General features: G+C 40.9%; 1 protein-coding gene across 1 annotated transcript in view; it reads right to left on the bottom strand.

The window, feature by feature from the left end:
* SYBU (syntabulin) overlaps nucleotides 1-24,440 on the bottom strand; it is a 42,406-nt gene extending 17,966 nt beyond the window's left edge. Inside the window, exons 1-2 of the mRNA XM_042839707.1 lie at nucleotides 24,250-24,440; nucleotides 12,180-12,377 (exon numbers count right to left, since the gene is read on the bottom strand). Coding sequence (XP_042695641.1) covers nucleotides 12,180-12,246 — 67 coding nt within the window. The 5' untranslated portion in view covers nucleotides 12,247-12,377; nucleotides 24,250-24,440. The remainder of the gene's footprint in view (nucleotides 1-12,179; nucleotides 12,378-24,249) is intronic.
* Nucleotides 24,441-24,763: the final 323 nt, after the last annotated feature.

The following is a 24,763-nucleotide window of genomic DNA, read 5'->3' as shown; positions in this document are numbered from 1 at the left end:
GCGAGCAATAGGTCCAGCACTGCATCTCTCCTGGTGGGACTGTCTATTACATGGCTCCGGAATTTATTTATTTATTTATCCATACATTCCAGGACTCTCCTGGATTGCCTACAGCTTGCCATGGTACTTCTCCAGCAGATGTCAAGGTGGTGGAAGTTCCCCAAAAGGATGAGAGCCAGCAGACATGACATTTCCTATAGTCGAAGGAAGAAAGCTTTATCCACAGGCTCTGCTTGATCAGATGGCCTGTAGTAGAGACAAATCACAAGGCTCCCTTTGTTGCCTCAGTCTCTAACTCTCACCCATAGGCTTTTGATCTGCTCATGGCCATTCTTCAGGGACGGCTCTTCACAATCCATTCCTCCCTTGATGTAAAGGGCAATGCCTCCTCCCTTTCCCCCTCGCCTGTCCCCTCTGAACAGCTTGCAGCCATCAATAGCCACATTCTGGTTGTGGGAATCATCCCACAAGGTTTCAATGATGAAATTTATTTGCATAGCTCCACTTTGAACATAATAAGATGTCAGACTGAAAAGAAATAGTGGAGGTACAGGAAAATAAAAAGGGAAACAATCCATCAATTTTTGAATAAACATTGCTCAGAAAACAGTTTAAATCCCAGGATTCTCATTATAAAGGCATTAATAACCTGGAGGAATTCCAAAGAAGGTCAACAATAGTGATAATAGGATTATAGGGCACTGTTTATGAAGGCAGATTAAGGAAATGCAATTTGTATATTCAAAGATAAAATGAAATACTGGCAACAGTGTTTATGAAGGGAGGACAAATACAGCTGCAAAACTGTAAAGAAAACAAGGTAGCAGCAACATAGGATTCAGTCTGTGATGCATGTTACTTCACAAATAGTGACTTCAAATAAATATTGTGGGAGCTGTGCATATCAAAGTTTAGCTGGAATATAGTCAGAATACTTAGTATAACAGAGGAACTAGAAAGCTATTCTAAACATTGACATCAATACTATTGATTGAAATTTAAAAGCAGAGCATGAAAAAAAAATCTCCTAAGGGAAGAATTTATAATGACTTCTTTCTTATGCATGGTATTACATTCTGTGGAGGTGAAGCAGGCTGAAAGCCACAATAAACAGCCAGAAGGAGTAGAAAATTTGCTGCAGTAAATATGCTAATTGCAAACTGTGTTCAAGCTTGACCTCAAACATATTTTAAAAGAAATACTTTAGAGTATGTAGTGTATGTAGCATCAGTATATCTTTTTTTCAGTTCTGGATTATCAAAAGAGTGAAAAAACCTGCCTGATTAAAGGCTATAGCCATCTTCCACAAATTTCTTATTCTAAGAACTGTTTCCAGACACAGAAGCATGTCCCAAGACCTGTAACTCTATCAAAAGGCATCTGGAGCTAAAAGATGGATTGGCTGGCACAGGTCTTCATATATCCAGCAGCTCAGACCTTCCACAGACAGACAGAAAATTCAAGAGCCAGCTGTAGCGTATGCTACAATGAGAATCTCCCTTTGAAGGAGGATGCCCCACTTTACCTAAATCTAGAGTGATACTGGGATAATTAATGGGCCAGAGAAAGAGAAAGGAGTTATGGCTTGCCTGCTGGGAACTCAGCTTCAAATTCCCAATAAAATAGTTACTAAATTATCCAAAGTAGAACAGCTTTCCTGGGAAAAGCCTGTACATCTCTTCACCTTTCCTTGCAGGCTGGTGTTACAGCCCTCTTCTTTTATGTACTCAAGTCCATTCTTCCAAAGACGCACAAACAGATCTAAAGTTTCTTCTCCCTTCACTCAACCAAGTAAAGGGTTTTCCAGTCTTTTTTTTCCTTTTGGTAGAAAGAACTTAGCAGGTCAGTCCGGTTGGAGGCCTGTAGCTAGTGGCATTCCCTAGGGACTGGTATGAGGTCCAGTCTTGTTTAACATCTTCATCAATGTCCTGGATGAAGGGATAGAGGGCACCCTCAGCAAGTTTGCTGATGATACAGATCTGAGAGAGCTGACACACCAGTACAGATTAGGAGCAGACTTGCTGAAGAGGAGTTCTGCAGAGAAGGATCCAGGTTTCCTGGTGGACAACAGGTTGGCTATCAGTGTGCCTGTGGGGCCAAGAAGGCCAATGGTGTCCTGGGGTCCATAAAAATAGCACAGCCAACAAGTCAAAGGGAGGTGATCCTCCTCCTCTCTTCTGTCCTTTTGGCTACTTTTGGAGTTGTGCCCACTTCTGAACTCCTCAGTTCAAAAAAGACAAGGGAACTTTTAGATAAAGTCGAGTCTGTTTAGCCTGGAGAAGAACTAGAGGGGATCTCAGCAATATTTAAAGGGGGATGTCAAGAGGATGGGGATCTTTTAAGTTGTGCCCAGAGCCAGGATAAGGGGCAATGGGCACAAAACGAACACAAGAAGTTCCTTATGTACATGAAGAAAAACTTCTTTACTTTGAAGTTGGCAGGGCACTGGAACTGGCTGCCCAGAAGGTTGTGGAGTCTCTTTCTCTGGAGATACTCAAAACCTGCCTGCATGCTTTCCTGTGTGACTTGTTGCAGGGAACTTGCTTTAGCAGGAGGGCTGGACTACATGGATTTCCAGAGGTCCCTTCCAAACTGAGCAATTCTGTAAACTATCTAACTGTAAAAGATTTGTGCCCAGTACCCTTAGTTGCTGCTGGTCTGTGACATCAGCCCACAGTTAGTCTTTACTTGCTATTTCTTCTTCTGATGGGATATTTCTTCTTTTTTAGATACTCCATTTTCACCACTGCATTGGGGCTCTTGGTAGAACCTGAGTATCTTCTGAACAACGAGAAATACACATCTTGAGAGTTCATGACACAACTACTCATCTCTCCTAAGTAACATCTAAATGATGTTTTTAGAAGAGGAAGATCGTAAAATTTCTAATGCAGAACTAAAAAATTGTTTCTCTAGGTCACTTAAATTGGAACATGTAGATTTAAATTGAAAAATATGAAATATTTTGAAGTCAAAACACTTTATCCATCTACTACTTTGCTTATTCTCATTTGAAAGAAATACTTTTTGAACATGTTTATCATGCCAGTACAAGTACATTTGTTTAAATCAAAACTATAAATCTAATCTACATACAGTTGCAAACTAAAAATGACAGTGATATGATAACAGTTGTCCTTTTTGCTCAAAAGAGAATACTTTGATTATATTCCAGTATTATCTATCAGATGTTATAGGGCACTTTTTTCACTTCAGTGTAATTTAGTTAGCCCATATCCTAAAAATGCTTCATTTCTACTGACAAATGAAATTCACAGTGCAAAATGAGATACAGAATCTTCCTGAATAATGCTAGAGACCTGAGGCAGTGGTCGTCAGAAATAGGACAGGGAGTGCCTAAGCTCTGCAGAGATGATCAGAAGAGCAGATGCATCTAATTGGTCTTAGCGACCTACACTGAATAGCCATGAGCTTCCAAGTGTGATCTCAGTCACTAAATTCTTCTGCAGCCAAATGCCTATGACTGTCTTTCCCTACTGTTAGAAAAAAAAAAAAGAAAAAAAGAAAAAATAATAAAAAAAAAAAAGAGAGAGAGAGGAAAGATTGTACTTGGTTCCAATAAGAGCTAATGGCAGAGTTGTCAGAGATCTCAATTAGAACAGAGGAGACATGGGTGGGATTAATCTGACGAAAATACCTCTAACGTATTCACCTTTGTCTGAGCCAACCTAGGTCCCATTTTTAGTCAATGAGGAGTTAGTACAATCAGTGATTTTAAAGCACTACTTATCTTATCCTAAAGTAAGTACTTGTGTTTGTTCACAAAGACAGCACACTAGATCCACTGATCTTTCTTTTTGATTATTTCTTTTTTATCACTAAAGAGGACCTTAGTCAACCTGGGCATGCAAAGATGATGACAACTATGTTACAGATATAGAACTGAGGTCAGACAAATTACAGTCCATCATTCTAACCACTGTGGCTCAAGATCATGAATTCATCCCCCTCACCTCACCAAACCACTTCTATAACCACCAGAAAAAGAGCAAATGACAGATTCAGCTCTTAAAGCTGTTCCATTTCCTATATTCAACTGGCCCCGGCACTGGATCAGAGATTCAGTCCTCATCTACAGCCCAGAGCTTCTAAAAGTAACCAAAGGAGATGCATGAACTGAAATCTCCCCTTTTCTGAATCACAGATGTTCAGAGATTTATGCAAGACAGAGGAGCTCCAACAGGAACTGTCACCCCCATGGGATGACCTGCTGGTTCAACTGAAAGACCATTCCAAAAATGTAGTGGTGAGAGTTTTGAAACAAGCAGGGACAGGCGATGAAGACCCTACTGCACCCACAGCTACCACACACAAAAATCTTGGCAGGCACTCACCTCTCCTTGCTTAGCTCTAGGATATGAGACATCAGGGTAGTGCAGGCTTGAACCAGAACATGGCATTTGGCTTTTGAAAGCAGAGATGTGTATTTTAATCTTCCTGTGAAGTCTGCTTAGGTCCTGTTGTATCCATGGAGACAGAGTCTTTAATAACTCCCTGTGCTAGCAGGTCAAGTAAGCAAATCTACACAGCTCCATAGCAACAGACGAGAAATTAAAGTGGATCCCATCAGTAAAATATGCAGAAGGGCTCTGTGCATAAAGAATGATTATCTGGAAATGCTTTTATTTTAAAAATCAGCAGTAGCTACCTTGTGTAAGCTCAACATGAGATGCTAGAAGTCTAAAGGAAAGCAGAAGTAAATGAGAAAAAGGAATAAGGCCAGAGTCTACCACAACTGCTTCTGTTAGATTCTATGTCACAAAAGATTTTAAAAACTTTATTGTCCCAAATAACACTATGAAATACATATAGAAAAAACTGAGAAGGGTGAAATTAAAGTTCTATAGCAAATAAATGTTGTGCACCATCAGATCTGAATGTGAGGATGGTTACACAGTCTACTCTCAGACACGAACAAAAGCAATGCAGTCAAAGCACACACACAGTTCTGAGAAAGATGACGTAAGCTTCCTCCACTTTATTGCCAAGGTGATGTTTCACAAAGTAGATAAAAAGCCCTCCAGAAGCACAAGTAATTGACCACTGTGTATCATTTCTTTGCTAAATACTGAGCCACTTAAAAATCTAATGCTCAAGTTAAAGTCATCCTCATCAGGTTTAATTTACTCAGGGAAACCAAGCTTTTGCTCTTCTTCTTCTCGCTTCTGCACACTCTAAAGAATTTATGATTTATACTTATAAGCACAGCCACATCAAGTGATTGTTATTAAATCAAACACTTTATGAAGAAAGAAGAAGAAACTAGTATATGGACAACTTATGGCCATAGGCAAGATGCTCCACCAATTTATTACCAGAGAGAGAGAAATTACAGTGAGGCCACTCTCAACATGGAAGTGAAAGCACAACTCAGAACAATGAATCTCTCTGCATGACACAGGATCTATTCCAGTTAGCACTGTCAATCTGTTTTTGTATTCTGTACCTTTGTTTCTGAACAACAGGGACAACGGTTCTATTACTTTCCCACTGCTTACAGAAGTTCAGTACTGAAAATGAACAAAACCCATGCATATACAAAATAAGATGTTGTTGGACGAATGCATCAGTGAAACATGCTTTTCTAGTATTTTTTTTATTCTTCCCAAGATGAAACATACGAAAAGTCCTATCATTATACCCTTCTGCAATCAGAAAGGTGGAGCTCTTTAGGATGAAGCTTATTTCCAGAACTGCCTCTAAGAAAAACCTCTCAGTGAACTCATACACCAACTAATCTGTTTTAAAGATGAAGCACATATAATGTATTGGATTATTACTATTATCCTATCTTATTACACTGAAATGAGCAAGAAGGCTGACAAAAGATCTGTAAAATTGTTCAGCCAGATCTCAGCAATATAATCTAAATCAGACCTTTTCTGTTCTGTTTTTAAAACAACAGAAGTGACTCTGCTTTTAGAATACATACAGATATGGAAGTAGAGTACCAATATGGATAAACCTAATTATAGTATACAACCTCTCACTAGCCTATGCTTGCACAGAATGACCTCAAGAGTAAGTTCCTGGACATTTAGTGTGCTGCGAATCTAATGCTCACGCACCAAAGATCACAAAAAGATCAGCAGGAAGAGCATGATGCTTTAGCAGTTAGACCTGCACTTCCTGTTTCATCTGTTTAAGTTATTTAGATCTAACCGTTATGCTTCCAAATGCTACAAGCCCTATTATCCCTAGTCTCCTTTATGTTAACTGTGATCAGCCCTAATGTCAAATAAAGAAGCATCTGCACCTACTCAGCACTCACGACAAACTTAGGGCCAATAGAGCCTTCTCCACCTGCCCTTCTACAAATCCTAACAGTTCTAGCACCCTCTGAGATTAATCCATTCAGATTGAGACATCCTGCCCAAAGGCTCCTCTCTTTATGACCTGACAAATCTACCAGGAAGAAGCAGAAAAGATCATAATGGAAATGCTGAATGCAATGTTACTTCAAATGCTACTTCTAATGGCTAAAAGTTAAATAACATTCTGAATCAAACAATGATTGCTAGAATTACTTTATGTATCTTTTATGTCTATGACCTCACTGTAAGCAAAATGGCAGTACACAGAAATTAAATATAGGACAGAAAAAGCACAAGCTGTGCCTTGCAACTACTTAGCAACAGATCTGTGTGATGAACTGTTTAAAAAAAAAAAAAAAAAAAAAAAAAAAAACAAAAAAGTCCCTGGATAACGCAGACTCACAGAATCACTGGGATTTGGAGAGACCTCTGGAGATCCAGCTCTCAAGATCTACCTCGTGATTCCCACTCATGTTTAGCTGGAACAGGCTGCCCAGAACTGTGTCCTGCTGAGTTTTGAACATCTTCATGGATAGTCACTACGCAGCATCTTGGGGCAACCTGTACTGCATTTGAGCAGCGTCACAGGAAAAAAAGTGTTTCCTTGTGTTCAGATTGAATTCCACATTTTTTGATTTGTGCTCAATGTCCACTGTTCTACAAAGGTAGGTGTTCTGAGTGGTAGCAGCCTCTGCGTCGCTCCCATTAATTTAAACAGAACGAAGTTTCAATACTTACCTAATTCTAACCCAAAGTGCTACCAGTTTAGCCAGAGCCAGCAATAGGTGGACAAATATTTTACCAACAGCGAAAGAGAATAATTTTTTGTAGCTTTTTGCTACCTGGTGTGGTTTTACTGAAATGAGCTGTGAGTGATGAACAGTCAGCCTTTACAAGGCTTGGGCACTGACCTTAACTGCTGCTCACCTAGGACCTGTTTCATGCAGTTATGCATACATCACAGAATGGCTTGGGTTGGAAGGGACCTATAAAGGTGAAAAAGGGACAAGGGTGGGAACATCTCCATGTTTTATAAGTCCTAATAATTTAAACTTCAGTAACTCAATCGGTTCTCAGAGACAACTCCAACCACAGCTCATTCAGTAAGCTGGACCCAGGCTGCCCATGGCATCAGAGGTAAGAAGGCAATGATCAGACTTTTGTCAAAAAAGCTGAACACATTCTTAAGTTATCATGCTCATGGACATTGAAATTCAAGTACAGCTTTGTGTTATTTTAAACATATAAGACTTGAAAAAGTTATTGACAATCCTTGCTCAAGATTCCTTTCCTTATCCATATATTTCTGTTAGTTTATCATGACTTTCCAACTTACAGGACCGGATTTTGAATCCTTGCACTAAGTATTTTTACAGAAGGCAAAAAAATGAGATGAGAAAGACTGTCATCTTGATCTAGACATGAGGTGCAGGAATTCAGGATGGATCCTCCAAAGAAGCAGCAGCACAGGAGGGCGAATACTTAGAAATGTCCATGCTGCTGTTTATTTACTTACAGAAGCTGCAGGATACAGCACAATATCGTGACGCAGAATTAGGACTAGTGTTAATTAGACTTACTGAGTCTTACTGCAGAGCAGTTTCCTGTAGTGCATTTTCTGTTGCTTTTACTACTGCAAAAACAAATCACACCCCCAAAGAGGGAATAAGTTCTGAAATTTTGAAATTAAAAGGCTTCTAACACAATCCTGGAAAGGACTGTAAGTATCTTCCCTAATGTAACTGTCTTCTCCATTCCTTCCTGGGAAACAGCCACAGATTTTAAGCTAAATTTACCTATAATACTGCTGTGGTTTACATCTAATGCACAGTAAAAACATTATCAACTATTATCAACAGATGCATAACATTTGTATGCTTATAAATCTTCCAAAGGTTAGCAAGATGTAGCGATAATGTAATCCAGGATTAAGTATGGTTCATTATGCAAACAACATAAATTATGACGAACATCCAAATCTTGTTTGATAATACTTCAAGAAGAGAGTATGACTGAGATTCTTAGGCTGTTAGAGAAAAGAAACCGATGTCATATTTCATAATTTGAAACGTAGAAAAGAGAGATTAAGTGATACTGCTAGCATAAAAGAAAAGCACTGGAGTTTGGGAACAGCCTAAAAAAGTCCCAAGGGTTCATTCGCAGTGCTATCCCACTCTGACATTTCCTGAATTATCTAAATATTTGTGTGAGTGTTACTTCTGAAATTCAGCATGTTCCAAGAAGACAACCCTGGAAAACAATAAATTTTCTGCAAAACAATATGCATTTTGAAGGTGTACACTGAAGTGCTCACACAAAAAATGTAGCACAGGACACAGTCCATAAAAGTTATAGGTAGACTGGATTTTTGTATCTTACATCTGGCTCCTGCTGTGCAGTCATTACTGCTACGCAGTCATTATCACAAGGCTTTCTAGATAAATAACTGCATAGAGATTATTTTCATAAATCAGAAAGGACTCATGGTAGAGATAAAGATATTATGCACAACTCTTTTTGCACTGAAATCCAAGGGATCCAGCTGTGTATAGAACTGTATGTACAACAAGGATATACTGCTGCTACTCTCCTCCCACATCCATTTCCTTTCTACTATTCCCCTGTTGCTCCCTGCAAGTTTTGCTATAAGACAATGCCTTCTTGTCAATGTACAAGGGCCATATCTTCCACGTCACCAGAAATTCATGCACAAAAATGTCAAGGGAATGGACTAGATCCACTTGAAACCAAGAGACAGCAATGGGAACCATTTCCTGCCTGAAGAGTTTTGATGGATCCCAGGAGCAACAATCTGGAGCTCTAGAGACCAGTTTCCAAACTTACAGGTTAATGAGCACAGAAGCACTGATGCCTACTCTACCTGTATGAACAAACCACATTTTAAGAGAAAGCTACAAAGACAACAAGTTAAAGCCACAAATGAATGGATGAGGATCATTGTATGTCTGTCTTACCCCAAAATAACATTAAAAGCAGTCAAATAAGCAGTACACTAATGAAACAAGTTGATTTTGAATCCTTTTTATTTTTTCACCCTAAGTGAATTAAAACTCTACTCAGGTTGCTTTTGCCCTTTTAGCCTTTCAACTGACATTTGTACAACGTTACTGATGTTTCTACTATTACAAAAATTTAACTGAAACTGCTCAGGTAACTCAAAAAATGTAGTGAGAGTAGAGGTACAGACAAACATGAATGTGTGTGCAGAGAAGAGCAATAAAGTAGGAGAAAGCAGAGGAAAATGTGACTTACAAGGAGTGACTGAGGGAATTGTGGTTGGTCTGTAAAAAAGAAGGCTGAAAGGAGAGACCTCCTTGCTCTCTACAAGTGCCTGAAAGAAGACTAGCAAGGAGAGTGCTGGTCTCTTTTCTCAGGTGACAAGATGCAAGCAAACGGTCTCAAGCTGCCCTGGGTGGGTTTAGACTGGACATTTGGCAGAATTTATTCGTGGGGAGAGTGGTCAAGCATTGAAACACACTGCTCAGGCAAGTGATGTACTCCCCATCCCAGGAGGTATCTAAGTGACGTGTGAAGCAGCACTAGGGGATACAGTTTAGTGATAGTGCTTAGCAGGTCACACCGATGGTTGGACTTCACGATCTTGGTCTTCTCCAACCTAGATGATTCTATGTTTCTATGATAAGCCTAATATTGGAACGGAACTGTCTGAAAAGTAAATATTGTTAAATACCTAGACTAAATCAGTTGAAAGATCTGAAATCACAGAACCGCAAAATCATTAACGTTGGAAAGACCTCTAAGATCATCTAGTTCAACCACCAACCTATGCCTGTGATCACTGTAGTTCATATCACTCATATTCACAAACACCTATTGTTTTCTTGAAAACCTCCAGAACGTTGACTCCACCACCACCCAGGGCAGCCTGTTCCAATGCCTCACCACTCACTACATAGAAGAGACATTTCCTAAAATCCAACCAGAGCCTCCACTGATGCAACTTAAGGCCATCATCTCTTGTCCTATTGCTAGCCACCTAGGAGAAGAGGCTGATCCCCATCTCACTACAACTTCCCTTCTGGGAGTTGTAGAGAGCAATACAGTCTCCCCTGAGCTTCCTCACCTCCAGACTAAACAATCCCAGTTCCTTCATCCACTCTTCACAAGACTCGTGCTCCAGTCCCCTCATCAGCACTGTTGCCCTTCTCTGGAAATGCTCCAGTGCCTCAACCTCTTTCTTGTAGTAAGGAGCCTAAAACTGAGCACAGCACATGAGGTGCAGCCCCACAAATGCCAAGTATAGAGGGATGATCACTTCCCTGCTCCTGTTGGCTACACTATTTCTGATACAAGCCAGCATTCTCAGACACCTGGGCACAGTGCAGGCTCATGTTCAGCTGACTGTCCACTAACTCCCCCAGATCCTTTTCCTCTGTCCATCAAGCAAAATGAAGGCTACTACTGACAACTAATGGAAAAGTGTATTAAATTACCATTGCCATTTAACAATTGAAAACAGTGAAGTCATTTACTGAAACTCATGCATAATTTGTCCATGTGCAGAGGACTCTTCATAGAATAAACTTCAAAACTTCTTTATATGCATTTTCTTAAGCTATGTCTGCAAGCATCTACAAAATGGTTTTGAGAGCCATGTTTGCAGATTTGACTGATGTTTACAATATTCTCCACATTCTACCTGCATCAAGTTCCTTGATTTTAATGAAATAAGAAACAAATCTTAAAAAAAATATATATATATATATATATATATAATCTAGCATCATTATGCAAACTAATGAGAGACTGAGAACACACAAGTAATACAGAAGCTATGAAATGATTCGAAAAACTTTGCAAGGATAGCGGTAAGTCAGACTTAATCAGATCTTTCAAGCCAGTGAAGAGTTTTTGTAACTGATTCTCTGCTATTTCTGACCTCAGAAATATAGCTCTGGAAAATCTGAGATGACTCCTCATGAAAATGTCTAAAATGCTTCTAGAGGTAAAGTAACTCTGGAAACAATATAGCCATGAAGTATCTGAGCTCATAAACCATGTCAGTTCTGCAGCTGGCTCTGCACAGAGTCAAAACACCCTGTCTCCCAGATTAATTAAATAACTGTGAAAATATCCTGGCCATTTGTAATCAAGAGCTAAAGGCAGAAATATCCCGACAATCTGCAATCAAGAGCTATCTGTATGTGATTCACAGATACATGTTATGTCTACTCATTAAAACTACAGCAGCCCATGACACACCAGGACATTTAGTCTTGGATGCATGACAAGCAGGTGCTGATTTAATTGGTGGTCCAAGGTGGCCCATTAGCTTGAGGCAATGGGAGACAAGCTCTTCATTCAGACAATGCACCATGCAGTTACATCTGCATAACTCGTGTATGCACTCTACCCATTATCCTGCCTTGATGTGACATGCTGTATCCCAAGAGCTACTGCAGCCTGATGGCATAAACTTTAGGCAGGGTCTAACCATCAATCTAACACTAGAGGACTACAATTTGTTGTTCTGATAGCAAGATTAATTTATCTTTGGCCAGTGAACTATGTGCACAATTACCATGAAATAGGATAAAATACATTTCAGTTGTTATTTGACATCACCACCCAGCCTCATAAAAGAAAGTGAAGACATCAATTAATTACATTTCCAAGCTAATACTTGCAGTGTTTTCAAACCTTGCAGGTGGTTCCATAGAAAGACCCTAATTATCTTTTTTATTTACTATCAACATTAGCTGTATCACAGGCAGCACAATACAAAGCATCTGGACACCTGTAGATGTAATTGTCAATTAGAGAGTGTAATTACTTAAACGAAAGGAACTATGTTATACTCACCGGGCTTTACAAGGCTTGTCTTTGTATCCTTCTTATACCGAGCCAGCTGTGAGTTTCCTTCATTCATTTTTCCTGCACTGAATTTCTTCCTGGAGAAGTCTCCATCACTACCGGTGCAAAAACTGATTGGGCTGTGTCCAGCATCAGAAGGAGTCTTAACTGGAGATACTGACTGGCTACTAGGACAGCCAGTGTCATCTGAAAAGGGAAAACATCAAACTAACTAGTAAGTACAGAAGTTAGCAGAATATACATATATTATATGTAGCCTATACATACATATATATATAGGCTACAACTATTTACAGTCTTACAGGACACATCTCGATTTGGCTCTGAAACCTGGCAAGTACCTACTATTTTCTCCCATTTGTGATTAAGTTTCCAACACCTTATGGTGGGCTGAAATGATGAGTGCTTGTTTCGTATGTCTAACAAAGGTAAAATTGGGGGCTACACAACAACAATTCGTACTGAATAAAAGCTCTTTTGAATTAGCGATGTTAGCGGATGCTATGGCATTGACAAATGTGCACAAGGCACGAGATTGGATCATGTCACTTTATCTGTAGTGGATAGAAATGAGCAAGGGATACATGTCTCATGTGCCTATGTGAACAAGAGAACTATCTACCGACAGAACTATCTAGATTTAAACATAATCTACAAACACAAAGCCAAGATTTTCATTTATCTGCAATTTCTAAAGGTTTCCCAGGATTATTTTTTCTTTTAAAGTGACTGATTGCAGAGCTTTTCCATTTTTAACAAGTGGATGTGTGTTACCTCTTTCTGAAAAAGGGCACATTACATACACATTACATATGGACTGCTTTTGTTAAAGCAGAATTCTACTGAGGGAACACTTGTACTGCAAACACCGGTAACCACTGCTTGGAAGAGAGCAGCATTTCTGATCTCCAGGAATATAAACACTCCAGCTCTTAACAATTACATGCAAAGTAGAAAGTCAGAGTTGAGACAAAACCCACATACCACTCCTCTCACCTCCTTCATCTAAACCCCTCTTGAATAATCATTTCTCTTGTAAAAGTCACAGTGGCTTTATAGAAAGGCAACAAAACCAAACACACTATCCTGACTCTGGGAACCCTTCAATATTCTCTCCAGGAGAAATGTAATTGTTTGTTCTTTCCCTGGACAGAATGAAAACTGCCATCTTACTTATGCAATTGCTCTCTGTTCCCAGTGCATTACCTTTACCTAATACGAAACTCAAGTACCTGCAGCTGAACCAAGTAATCTGCATGACCATATTGTACCCACCACTTCCATCCTGTTCATAACAGAGGCCAAGCCCAATTCTGCATGGGCAGACTGTTCAGTCAGTACACAACTGTATGTTTATGAGAAGGACACCCTGAACTGGCTAATCTTCCCATGGCTCCCTCCCTAGCAAAGAGAAGCCTTGCAATTGTTAACCATTAATCCTCAGTACAGCGTAATACCTGCATCCTTCCATGTGCAAAAGCTTTCCCTGTGTATGGTTACTCTACCATTCTTTTCCTTTTATCCTTTCCAATCATATCAACATCACAATATAACGACACAGAGAAGAGAGGAGGCAGCTTTCTGCCAGATCAGTGCCTATTTCCTTTTCTCAAGGGTTCAGAGTCTCTTCTTCATGCTGAACGAATCTTACTGACAGCGGTGTGAATCAGCATGGCTGAGAAAGCTCTGGAATTGTATATAAGCAATCTTCTCTTTAGAAGCTCACCAACATTTATAATCAAATACTCTTATGAAGAAGTGTATATTCATGCAGTTTAATTTTTTTCACAACCTTTGCTCTTTCTTTATGTTTCTTTATGTAGCATTATTTTCAGAACTCTGTGTTTAAAAAAAAAAAAAAAAAAAAAGACTAAAGAAGACAACTGAAAAATAAACTAGTTACTCCATATCTCCATCAACAAAACCAATGTAATTTTGCAAACCTTACTGAAGTGTTTTACATGGGAGACTTCATTGAGCTATGGGGATTCCATCTGGAGAACCTCAAGAACCGACAGAACCTTGTAATGATGAAATAGCTAAGCTGCAGCATTAAGAATTAGGGCATTAAAAAACAAACAAGTAAACACATTTCTGAGATAGGGAAACAGTAGCTAAAGAAAGCATGCGAGAATAAGCATTTTAATTTCAAGCCCTCCTACCACTGCCTCTTGTAACACATCACATTGTACGATCAGATTACCCCACATAATCTACATAACCTTAACTTATGCTTAAGGACTACTGTGCTTGCTCCAACAGGGCATTTATTAAATGAACAAATGAGCCTGGCATAAGGAACAATAGATCTCTGTGCACACCACTCATGACCTTTAGACCCACTGATAACCAGGTGAGCACTCCAACTCCAGCTGATGTAAATGAATTATTTTATTGAACTTCCATTCTTCTGACAGCTTGTTTTTACCGCATGAATAACTTTTATCCTTCTATAAGATACCAGCTAGAAGAATGAACACAAAATCATAAATTTCCCAAAATTTTCAATACTGTGACAGACTTCTGTGTCAGCTTTTTACGATGCCTTTTAAGGAATCAAAATGTTTGCTATCACAAAAAGAACAGCTGCAAGTGAGACACAGGAGATCATCATCGTGGGCAAGTGAGGTTGTGCTGTGCACCAATCTGCACCTCGCTGCTTTGCTACAAGGAGAATCCTGGAGAACCCCAAGGTGCCATCCACATGCCCAGTGCAAGGCAGATCCCCTGCACTTACCTTCATTTCTTCTCGCTAGAGAAGCCTTCAGCAATACAAAGGAGGCAGTGTGGGACTGAGATCTTCCCAATATCTGTCCAAAACTCTGCTGCAGCTCTGACAGAGAAGGTGAAAAATGCCAGACTGTCCAGTATTTGACCAAGGTAAGGAATCTGTTTTCAAAGCTGGCTATGGGGAAGTAGGAGTGAGTGAGCCAGAATGGAATTTACCTTCTGCTGAAGACACAGTGAGAATACAGTTTTCAGCAAGGTCTATGGAGCACCTTATAACTTCTTAAGTTTTACCCAAAAAGGATTTCAGGTACAACTTCTAAGGAACACACTTGATTTATGTTTGCAGGCAAGAGTACCAGGATAGCAGAGAGAAAGCTGGCAAAAACTGCTGTGAAAGTCTATTTATCTTGCCTGTATTATTTACAAGCAAACAGAGGGAAAGCACTTAAGTAACACGTGACTTTCATTGCTTTCCTTGCTACACCCATGGTGTCTTTTTTTCAGAGTGGTCTCTCAAGAGTGTTCTGGAAGCAGCTCTTCCCTTCAAGCTTCAGCTGGATTTCATCACTAAAATGCTGTGCCTAACCCCTCTCCCAGCTCAGATACGCTGGCCAAGTTCCAAAGCCAAGCATGGGATGACGTTTTCTCAAACATTCTCAGAAATTGCTTGGTATACTCTGATGTTTGCATGCACTGACAAACTTTCAAATACTAAAGACAAATGTGTTAAGGTGATAATACTCTTAACAACTGACAAAAAAAGTGCTCTCACAGACTTTAAGACCACACATGATATCATTCTCTGATCCTCTGAGCTCAGAAGCTTTACAGTTTCCACTGCAATTTGTTTTAGAACCTTCTTAAGAAAAATATTGTCATTCCCTCAAGTCTTCAAGAAATACTACATATCCAACCCCCTTATTTAATCCATCTAGATAATTAATTATGCTCTTCCTGTAGAAACACTCACTTATTTCTACTTTCATTCCTAGCTGTCAGATTTAGTTCTGCGTTTTTACAAGTCTACACTGCCTGTCCCCTATCTGACCTCTTTTCTACTGTCACATTTTCATCTTCTCTCAAGATTCCTCTGATCAGTGCTCAAACTTTGCACTCTGTTCTTCTCCAAAGAGATGTGGATTCCAGAACTAAACACAGGATTCTAATGAACTTTAACTCACTTAGCATACTGAGACTACATCCTGACTTCTCCCTTTCCGTACATCCCTGTAAGGATGATGCACCATGAGTTGGTTATTGGCAGTGAACCATCAAGACCATCTCACAATTTTTCAGGATAGTCTCTCATTCTGCTGGTCTGCCCACAGTTTTAAATCCCTAAGAGTTGCTTTGGTGTTCTTCTGATCTTGGAATGTGTGAGTCTTTATGAATTAATAAAAGTTGCTGGCAGACACCAAAGAATGCATCACCTAAGATCCATTTGCTAATGCTCTTTCTATAGTAAACAGAGAGAAATAGGCTTCTCTAGAGGCTAAGTCAGCTGTATTTAGACTTCTCCAGAGAATACAAGCCATATCATTGCCTAGAGGACCTGCCTTCTCCATTGACTACATCAACCACCATGCTGACTTGGGCAGTTACACCAGTGGGTGTAAGGGCTCACTCCTCCACTAGGAAACATTATCAACAGGAAACTGACAATATCATTCTGGAAAAACTAGATAACACTGAGAACCAAAGGAAAGGGATGAATTGTAACAGTATAAATGAAAGTGTACCTATAAAGACAGAGGTGGAGTATACTCACACCCACAATACGAGGCTTTAAAAGGAAGGAAACCAGCTCCCACTTCTGCATAATTCAAGGAGCACAGCTTAAAGCAAACGTATTCTCCTAGGTTCCTGTCTGTGCTATAGCTTTTCATTCTTACCACAGCCATTCTAACAGGCTCCTTCACACACTCTGGATGATTAGACATTTGCTACTAACAATTTGTCACCTGCAAACCAGAACAATTTTACAAAATTACAGACTGCAGACAAAAACATTCAATTACTTTACTAAAATAATTAAATGCTAAATGCTAAAATTCATGCTACTAGTTTTGGCCCATCTGATCAACGCCAAATTCATTCTAGATTTTTACAACCTACTGGGGTGGTGTTTAATTTCTACCCTGCTCTAAAGGACAGTAGAAGAGCAACCAAAACTACAGCCCTGTCCAAAAAAGAGAAGAGGTTTATCTGACAAGGCCTACTTATATGAAATCCTGCTAAGCAAATTAATTCCACATTTAATCCCCATGTCTCTGCAGGCAGAACTTGAATTAACTCTGCTCCATTTTGGCTGCAGTGAGGCAGGCTAGCAGCTCACCACTCCCTTAGGGCACGCAGGAAGGTTACACAGACTCTTGTCCTTGAAATGTCTCAAGGTTCGGGCAGACAAAGCCATGGCTGATGTGATGTAGTACTGGCAATGGTCCTTCCTCAAAAAAGAAGTTGGACAAACTACATACTCAGGAGTTTACTTCTTGATTCCACAGCTGGGGACCATCTTCCCCCCCCCCCCCCCCAATCCATCTTCCAAGCTATTTTAATGTTATACCTGCAAAAACTAATCCCATAGGTAATATCAAAGAATACACATCTCCAATTCCTTTTCTCTGTTCCTACCATGAGTGTACAAACTCCCCCAAACCCGTTCTTTACCAGCTTGCATTTGTCATGCCAAGAGTCTGACCAGGCACTGCTTAAAGTTCAGCATGCAGACTGCTCACTGCATTCAGCAAGAAGTGCCTCTGCTCACTCACAGCATGGTGAAAGTGTGACAGGCTTACTCTCTGCAGAAGAGGGGAGAGGACGGTCAAAGAAGACAGGTTTATCCCTTCCTAAAGCCTAGGAATCTTTCACCAGGCAGTATTTCCCATAAACATGTCTCTACAGATATCAGCTAATGACATCTGACTGACAATAGCTGTTACTCTAAGGCAACAAATTTTAATCAACTTTGGCAGCGAACGATGCCTTTGCTAGTCTTCATTATTTTTGAACACTTCATTAATAAGTAGGACTGATGTGAATTCTGGGAAACCATCTGAAAAAGGGCTATATAATTGCAGTTTACTAGCTTTGTAATTAAATTTATAGCACAGCTAATGGTACTGCTATTAGACAACAAAAGCATAAAGGCCTGCTAGCAAAATATCAATAAAAAGACTGCTGTTACTAGGAGAATGCTGTGATCGGGAATAGCACAGCCTCTGAGTTTTGATATCATACCACAGAAAACATTTGGGCAATGTGTTTAATGCACTAAAGGACTGAAAATCTACCTGAAATTTTTAAAGAAAAGTTTTAACTGAAGTAGAGAAAAGCACAGAGTCTTAAAAGAGAGAGGGAAAAAAAAAAATTCATTCGTTTTTAAGGAACTTTTCCAGAACTCTCTGACCTGTTCTGATGCCAACTGTTGGCAGTGGAACCACTGCTGCTATTTGATTACATCAAATGCAACTAATGCTATGGATGTCATATCCACATAATGTGAAATGTACATGCATACAGATAATTTTCTGAGTGTGTTTAATTCCATTGTGCAGCAAGGGAAGAAGCGGTAAATATTCTACCCAGTTTTGAAAGTACCACTTTTGTATAGAAAACATATAAAACAGACCACAACTAAAATTCTAACTGTTCATCAAATGGTGTAAGTGTTATATTCCTTGTTTCCCATACTGCTCTATCTCCATGGCTGACAGCTGTGAGCCTTGTAGCTTGAATATCACCTCCTAAGGTTCACCTTCTAATGCTGCTTGGAAACCACAAGAGTCACACAACACAGAGTCTATCTGTTGCTGTAGTATGTGTACTTTTTTTTTTTTTTTCTTTTCTTTTAATTGTTCTATCTCAGACTGGCATTTAGCATCACCATAGAACCTACTGATTGTATTTGCTGATCTATACATCAAAACACTGATCCAAGATGTTAAGGACAGATATCAACCTCTTAAATGTACAATTATCATGTGAGAATTTCCTTTAAAGCATTGTGATTCCATTATTTATTACTATCAATTATCATTATTATTTGTTATAATCAAAAACTTATGATTAAATAAACGTTTAATTTCCTCTGCAAGCTGTGATGTTCTTCAATAGGCATGACACTTTTCAACTCAATACAAAATTGCAGGAAAAAATACTTTAAAGCAAGAGTACTAGACTACATATTGGTAGTGAAAAAAACATACAGTACAAGCCTAGATTTTAGCCTTTACAGTCATCACAGGACACAGCAGACTGTAACAAATGCTACTAGAAAGGGACCAGCACTAAGTGTTCTCAGGACACAGTCCAAAAAGTCCCAGAGACAATGGGAATGCTTCTGCTGACTTCAGTAGGATCTGGGTCAGGTTGCAAAGTGCTGACAGATACATAAAAAGGTAACAACAAACATTCAAAAGGTCAAATATTTTGGCTTCCAGATGTTGTTGTGTGGTATAGACACAAAGGAATAGTTATGTAGTAAGAAGCAGCAGAGACTGAAGTTGAAAGGGATGCAGAAAGGCCAAGCACAGAGGAAAAGGCAGGCTGTGCTTCTTAGTACCTAGGCACTTTCCTCACTTCCATGTTTGGAACACATTTCTGCTGCACAGAAACAGAAATGGTGGATAACAGCATGAAGCAATAATAAATTATTGCATGCACGTTGGCCCAGCAGGAAATTCTCCAGGGAAACAGCAGGGAAAAAAGGAAGCATGTCACCAGCATCGCCTTTATGCAAAGGCCATGAGTGTGCTTTTAGAAGTAGACTTTGTTTCAATGTTTTTGGAAAATTAATATCAGAGTGATTGCTAAACTGCCTTACTGAGTGCTGCAATCACATTCCCAGGGGAACAGCTCTACTTCAGAAATTTGAAAAAATGGCAAAAGCACTGAGCAAAAGTGCAGCTTCCAGCAGGAGGGCTGGAAAGAGGGGTGAGCTTTCAGAATCAGGCTTTTGAGAACTTTTAAGTGTACAATTCAGTAACTGTGAGAAAAAAAAAAAAAAAGAGCCAAGAAGGAACTATTGAAACAGAGTATTTCTTCTTAAAACAACACAGAAGAACGGAACAGCTCACTGTTTCCACAATAATATCTGTATACATAAACTTACATACACAAAGAGTAATTGTATACATATATATATACACACACATCAATAGTAGGGTAATTATTTTAGTAGTTTATACTACTGCCCTAGGCTTAATCTTGTTGACTTGTTAAAACACTGCAAACTCATTTTCATCTAATCTTTTCCTATTCAGAAATAGGAATTTAAGTACATACACTTCAGTGTTGGAGCCTCCAGAGCTGGCTGATTTGTGGCACAGCCCACTCCAAAGCTGTGTAGCAAAGATATGATTTATGAAGGTGACAGAAGGTGCAGCATTTTGTCCAGTAACACAGATTAACAGACCTTTACAAACTCCCCTCTCCTGCAAACTGTGGTGAGGGGTAGTGCATCCACACTATTTTAATATGGCTGTTGGGAGCTCGCACTCTTTTTTTGGTATATGCACTATGAACTCAGCCCTTCCATCCCTCAGCAGCTTGTCCAATTGGCACACAGTCTCAAAGCTTCAGTGGACCATGCATGGCAGACACTGAGCAGGCAACCGTGGGACTGAACTTCCTGCTGCTGCCATGTTACACCCCAGAAACTACAGTGCAGCCATATCACCACATTTATTGCGCTACGGACTTAAGGAACATGTTTTTAAAAGAAGATCTACATACCACGAAAAAAAAAAGTTAAGAAATAAAGACTGGAAACTTGAAAGGAAAAAAACAAACAAACCCATATTTTTTGAACACTCTGGGGGAGAGAATCACAATCACTCATGTACAGAGATACTGCTGTCTTTCAACAGCCTGTAGTACTGCACACTCTAGTTAAAAAGGAGATCTGTAGACAAGACTACAAAAAGTGGAACATTTTGCTACTGGAATAAAACAGCTTGTCTGTCTCATTAAGTCTGCTGCTGAACTGATGGTTAAATGCACAAGTGCTTCTTGCAAAGCTCCCCTACCTGCAGAAACTCGGCCAGCTGGCTTCTGGACACAGGCTGAGGAGAAGGCTGAGAGCCTATAAAAAGGTAGCATTCCTCCTCGCAGTAAGAAATTCAAAATCTAAGCTATTCATAGGCGGAAAATAGGGAAAGAAAAAAAAAAAAAAAAGAAAAAAAAAAAGCAGTGTTCTAATGAACTTTCTTTTACAATTCAAAGCTAAACAGACCACTATTGATCTGGGCAATTCCAGGCAGCCTTCAATCCAACACGCAATTAGCTGGTATCAAAAAGATGTGTACACACAATAAAAGCGTAACACCCCACCCCCCGTATCCTATTTCTCATAAGGCAAACATTGCATCTGCAATTGCTGGAGGGAGCCTCCTTCCTCCTCAGTGCAGCTCCTTAGCCAAAGACAAATGAATCACGTTTGTGGTGCTAAAATGCACTCCTCTGTAACAAAATGAGGGTGCGTAGCAGGTTCAATACCAGGAGATACTCATGAGGGAAACACTCATGAGATTGTGAATGCTCAGCAGCAGGCCAGCCAGACGATGCTGCTGGGAGAGTGTTTTTTCATCACTTGACATATGAGTTCTGTGGCTGACATCCAAGCCGAAGGAGAGCAGAGGTTGAGGGTAGAGCAGTGCTCTCATATCAGATGACAAAGACGACCCCAGATGTGCTAAGATGTTACAGAGGGATTGTATGTGGTGAGTACTGACACAAAGACTCAGCTTCCCAGACCACGTTCAGAGCATCCACTTCAGTTTTCATACAAACAAGGTATGCTAAAAAGATATTTTATCAGGAATACTGCAGGAAAAACGGGTTGACAGCCCCACTGTGGTTCATGCAGTCTAACAAAGCGAAACGGACACAAAGTCAACTGTAGAAACTCGACCAATACAAACAACTGAGCATCTGATGCAGTCCTACAGGACAAGGAGGAGCTGATCATGCAGATTTAAAGCTTACCTTAGCCAGAACTAACAACTTCTTCATAAGTAACTACATGGAAGAGAATGAAGCATCTTTTGCTGATCGCTGAGTAGTACTTTTCGCTGTTGCCACCATACTCACACCATGACAGTACCCAAAGAAACTTATCTTCCTGTCCTTTGCCTTCCTAAAGCATCTTTAATGATATCCAGAAGATACTGCTGCTCTGAGTTAGAGACAGAAATCCAAGCATTCACTTATGCATAGAGACCAATATAAGCACACAAGGAAATGGACAATGCCAGAAAGGAATCAAATCCTCTAGGGGATTCTCTCTAGGGAATCGGACAGGAAACACATATTTACTTGGGCTGAGGAAAAAAAAAAAAATTGGATCTTCTGGTGGGAAAAAGAAATCTACCCATCATAATCGGTTGGGTATCAATAATAAGAAAGGTAGATACCAACTTTTCAGAAGGTTCAAAAGGAAAGAAATTGTACAATCCCCACTGCTTACCAAGAAACTTTTGAGTTTAATGATCACTACAGAACTTACAGAAAATACATTTATCCAAATGCTCAGGAGCTTTACACACTGCCATCACACTGTCATTCATCACACTTTCCATCTGCTCTCCTTTTCTGCTCCAAGTGGATTGCCACTAATTTTAAATCCACTTTCTGCACGCCACCCTCCAGTGAAGATAGAGAGGGCTGGCTGGAGAGCCCGCTGCTGCTGGAGATGCTCAGCCTACAATGGGTGTGTGGCAATACAGAAGGTCTCTCAGTGAAAGGTAGCAAAGGGGCCTCAGAGAATGAGGAAATCAGGTAAGCCAAGCTAAATCAAGGCAGCATTTAAAGAAGGAAAGATGAATAGAAGAAATAAAAGTATTTTCAGTTGAGCTTGAGAGGAAGATTAAGGCAGCAGCATCACACTACTCAATGCCTATGTGAACAGTCTGACTTCCACAGCAAGCACAGAGCTGCTATGGGCAGTCAAGAAATAGCCAATACAGCATGGTGGGACAGCTTTGGCAGCACCATGCTGAGTAGGACTGAAGAGCAGGACGCAAAACCAAATGATTGGGGAGGGGGGGAGGGGAGGTGGAAGAAAAAAAGAAAAAACCCAACCATTTATGAGAGATCATAAAAAATTAATGCATCTGTAAAAAGCTTCAAATGATTTTACTTCTTGGATCCTTATGAGGAAGCAGGCAAACCCCAACAGGTAAGAGGGAGGGACGCACATGGTGTGGGAAAAATGCTTCATGCTCCTCAGATCGAAGCAGTTGTTTGTTTAACGACCTGCATTGTTTCGCAAACAATAACCAACAGATCACTGCTGAGCTTGGATTGCAAAATCTATCCAGGCTGAGAGGGAAAGACTGGAATCGGGCACAGATGCTGTGTTCCTCATCTAGGGAAATTCACTGCTTGTATACACTGCTAAAGTACTGATTCTTGAGAGAAACAGCAAATTAGTGAAGAAAATTATAAACATGACTATTTCTGACTGAGCTCAGTAACTTAAATACTTAATGAAGAAAGAAAAGGAAAGTTGAGGAACTTGCTCTGAAATGGAATATTACAAAACACTCATTGCAAGTCGGAGTTTTAGTGAGATAGAGAATGTTTCCAAAATACCAGCTAATAAAAACAAACTTTGAGTCACCAAATTATCTTTAAAACCACCACATGCATACAGTGCCAAGGGCTCTGTGATCTGACCCTCACAGCCCATGTGCATAATTTCCTATGGGATGAAGCATTCTGCTGAGCTGGGGGATTACTCACAGCTACTGAGCATCCGAGTGACTCACTGCTGGATGGGGACTTAGTGCTGAACTCCACAAATGCCAGAAGTTCAACACTGAGCAGTCCCTGACACACACTGGGTCTGGAAAGTAGACATTGTGGTCTGCAGTGATTCTCCCCACTCCACGACCCAATGCCCAGCTCAGGGCAGACTGCACGGTGTCTGGGGACAGGGTGAGCCTTCAAACACCCAAAGGTAACTTCCACGGAACAGGAACACACCACCTGCACGCTGTGCTTCGACTCAAGCGTGGAGGTCAATGTCACAAAGACAAATGAGTTGAGATATCTAACCCACAGCTTCAACAGCCACCGCCCCACCTTGCAGGCTCTGGCTCATGGGCTTTCCACAGTTCCTCACGCAGATGCTGTGGGTTTTAAGGAAAATCTTTCTATTTAAGAAACTGTTCCATAGCAATCAAACCGCCAGCTTCTTAGCAGCGGAGAGCTAAGCCCTTAGAACTCGAAATGGAAACATCTGGTGTCACTTATGGACACGAAGAAGAGCAGATCTAACTGCAAGGGGAATCGGGGGCTGCGCTAACGTAGGGCCGGCAGGTACCTGAGCAGAAGCTGTTGCTGCTGATGGTCCTGGCGGAGCCCCCGGAGGAGCTGAGCGGGTTGAACTCCCGGCTCTCCTCCTCCGAAAAGGGCGACTCGGAGGCGGGCGACACCTTGCGCTGCTGCGGCGGCTGCGGCCGGAGGACGAGGCGGGGGATGCGGCTGCGGGACACCTCCTTCTCCGGGTGCGCCTTCTGCTCCTCCTCGGGAAAAAAGGAAGGAAGGAAGGAAGCCCCCCGACCGTCAGCGCCCGTTCCCGCCCGCCGCCCCTCGGACGCGCCCTCCGCCGCCCGCGGAGGCGGGCAGGAGGCGGCCTCCGCCCCCCGGGGGGGCGCGGGCTTGGCCCGGCTCGGCTCTGCCGCCCGCGGCCGCCGCGCAGCGGGAGAAGGGAGAGGAAGCGGCGGCTGCAGCGTGGGGCGCCCCAAGGCGGCGGCGGTGGATCCCGCGGGCCCAGCCCGAGCCCCCGCCCGCCCCCTGCGGCACTCCGGATCCCGCCTCACCCCCTGGGCCACCGC

Source organism: Centrocercus urophasianus, unplaced genomic scaffold (genome assembly GCF_019232065.1).
Source record: "Centrocercus urophasianus isolate 14NV4802_14NV808 unplaced genomic scaffold, USGS_Curo_1.0 seq_11, whole genome shotgun sequence".
In the NCBI taxonomy this organism is placed as follows: Eukaryota; Metazoa; Chordata; class Aves; order Galliformes; family Phasianidae; genus Centrocercus; species Centrocercus urophasianus.
The sequence above is the reverse complement of the archived record's forward strand: the minus strand, read 5'-3'. Positions and strand labels throughout refer to the sequence as shown.